Source organism: Chaetura pelagica, unplaced genomic scaffold (genome assembly GCF_000747805.2).
Source record: "Chaetura pelagica isolate M959 unplaced genomic scaffold, ChaPel_1.0 scaffold52, whole genome shotgun sequence".
Taxonomy (NCBI): domain Eukaryota; kingdom Metazoa; phylum Chordata; class Aves; order Apodiformes; family Apodidae; genus Chaetura; species Chaetura pelagica.
In genome coordinates, this window is record NW_009952486.1 from 1800528 (window position 1) to 1801686 (window position 1159).

Sequence of the window (1159 nt, forward strand, 5' to 3'; positions counted from 1 at the left end):
GGAAAAAGCACGTTACTTGGAAACACTCCCTGGAAACAGTTCTCCCCTCCCTCCTTTTTTCTTTTTTTTCTAATAAAAACAAGTTTATCTCAAAACAAGTCAGAAAGGCTTCCTCACAATGACACTTTTGGGAGAAGCCACGATCCAAACCCTTTTACATATGCTCCTATTTTCTGGTAGTCTCTTTACAAACCTGTCTGACCAGTGTAGGACACTCACATTCAGACTGCTCTCTGCAGAAGCAGAACATGATACCAGTGTGTCCCAGAGCACTAGAGTTACTGCTTATCTTGCAGCAAACCAGATGCTTTATTTTGCATATGGAGGTCCAAACAGTGATATTTAAGTTTTAAAACCACATTATTTTCCTGTCACTCCTCAGGCTTACCACTTGTTTGTTTTGCTTCAGCCAAGGGCAGGAGAGATCAAACTGAGGACTTCCACAAACAGGAGTCAAAGTGAGTTGTGAAGGGACAGCACAGATGAACTCCACAACAGCAGGCTCAACTGCTGGGAAAGGGTTGGTGGTCGTGGGGTTGTTTCCAACTGTTAGGGTAAGAACCTGTACAATTATGAAAACAGGCAAGTGAGGAAAGAGAAAAGAACTACCAAGCTCAGGCATATTCTATTTCATGCATATCAGTTACACTCTGGAGTCAGAATGAACAAGCAAAAACATGATTCTTGGAGATTTGGAGCACAAAGGAAGATGTAAGAGTAGGTCCATATTTCAAGAACAGTTCTATACCATTATCAAAGCACTATCCCTAGGAACTTTCCCCAGATATTCATGGTTATTACAACTACACTTGAGTCAAGCAACAAATCTTCTGTAACTTCAGTAGTTAACAAGCAGGTGTTTTTCTTGAAGATTGAGTACAGAACAGTATTTGTAGCCACTTCAGTGAGTTTAAAAAGATCTTATGTTTTATTTTACATTCTCTTTTTAGCCCTCAACAAAACTGAGTGGATACAAACACAGCGAAGGCTATCCCAGCAGGCTGAGGTAGCTCTGGTTACCTGCCTTACCCACCCTGCCATCTGGTCTAGACTACACTGAGGACAGTCGATGCACAGTCACAAACAAAAAATGTTCGTTCCTTCCTGAATTTGTGCTCACAGAAATAGCTACACCTCATACAGTGTCCACTGAGGGAAA

The 1159-nt window shown here is 41.5% G+C and overlaps 1 protein-coding gene across 1 annotated transcript in view; it reads right to left on the bottom strand.

The window, feature by feature from the left end:
- NUP210 (nucleoporin 210kDa) overlaps positions 1 to 1159 on the bottom strand; it is a gene marked incomplete at its 5' end in the record, with an annotated part of 43336 nt that overhangs the window by 21421 nt on the left and 20756 nt on the right. The window contains one exon of the mRNA XM_010008863.1: positions 389 to 562. Within this exon, the coding sequence (XP_010007165.1) occupies positions 389 to 562 (174 nt within the window). The remainder of the gene's footprint in view (positions 1 to 388; positions 563 to 1159) is intronic.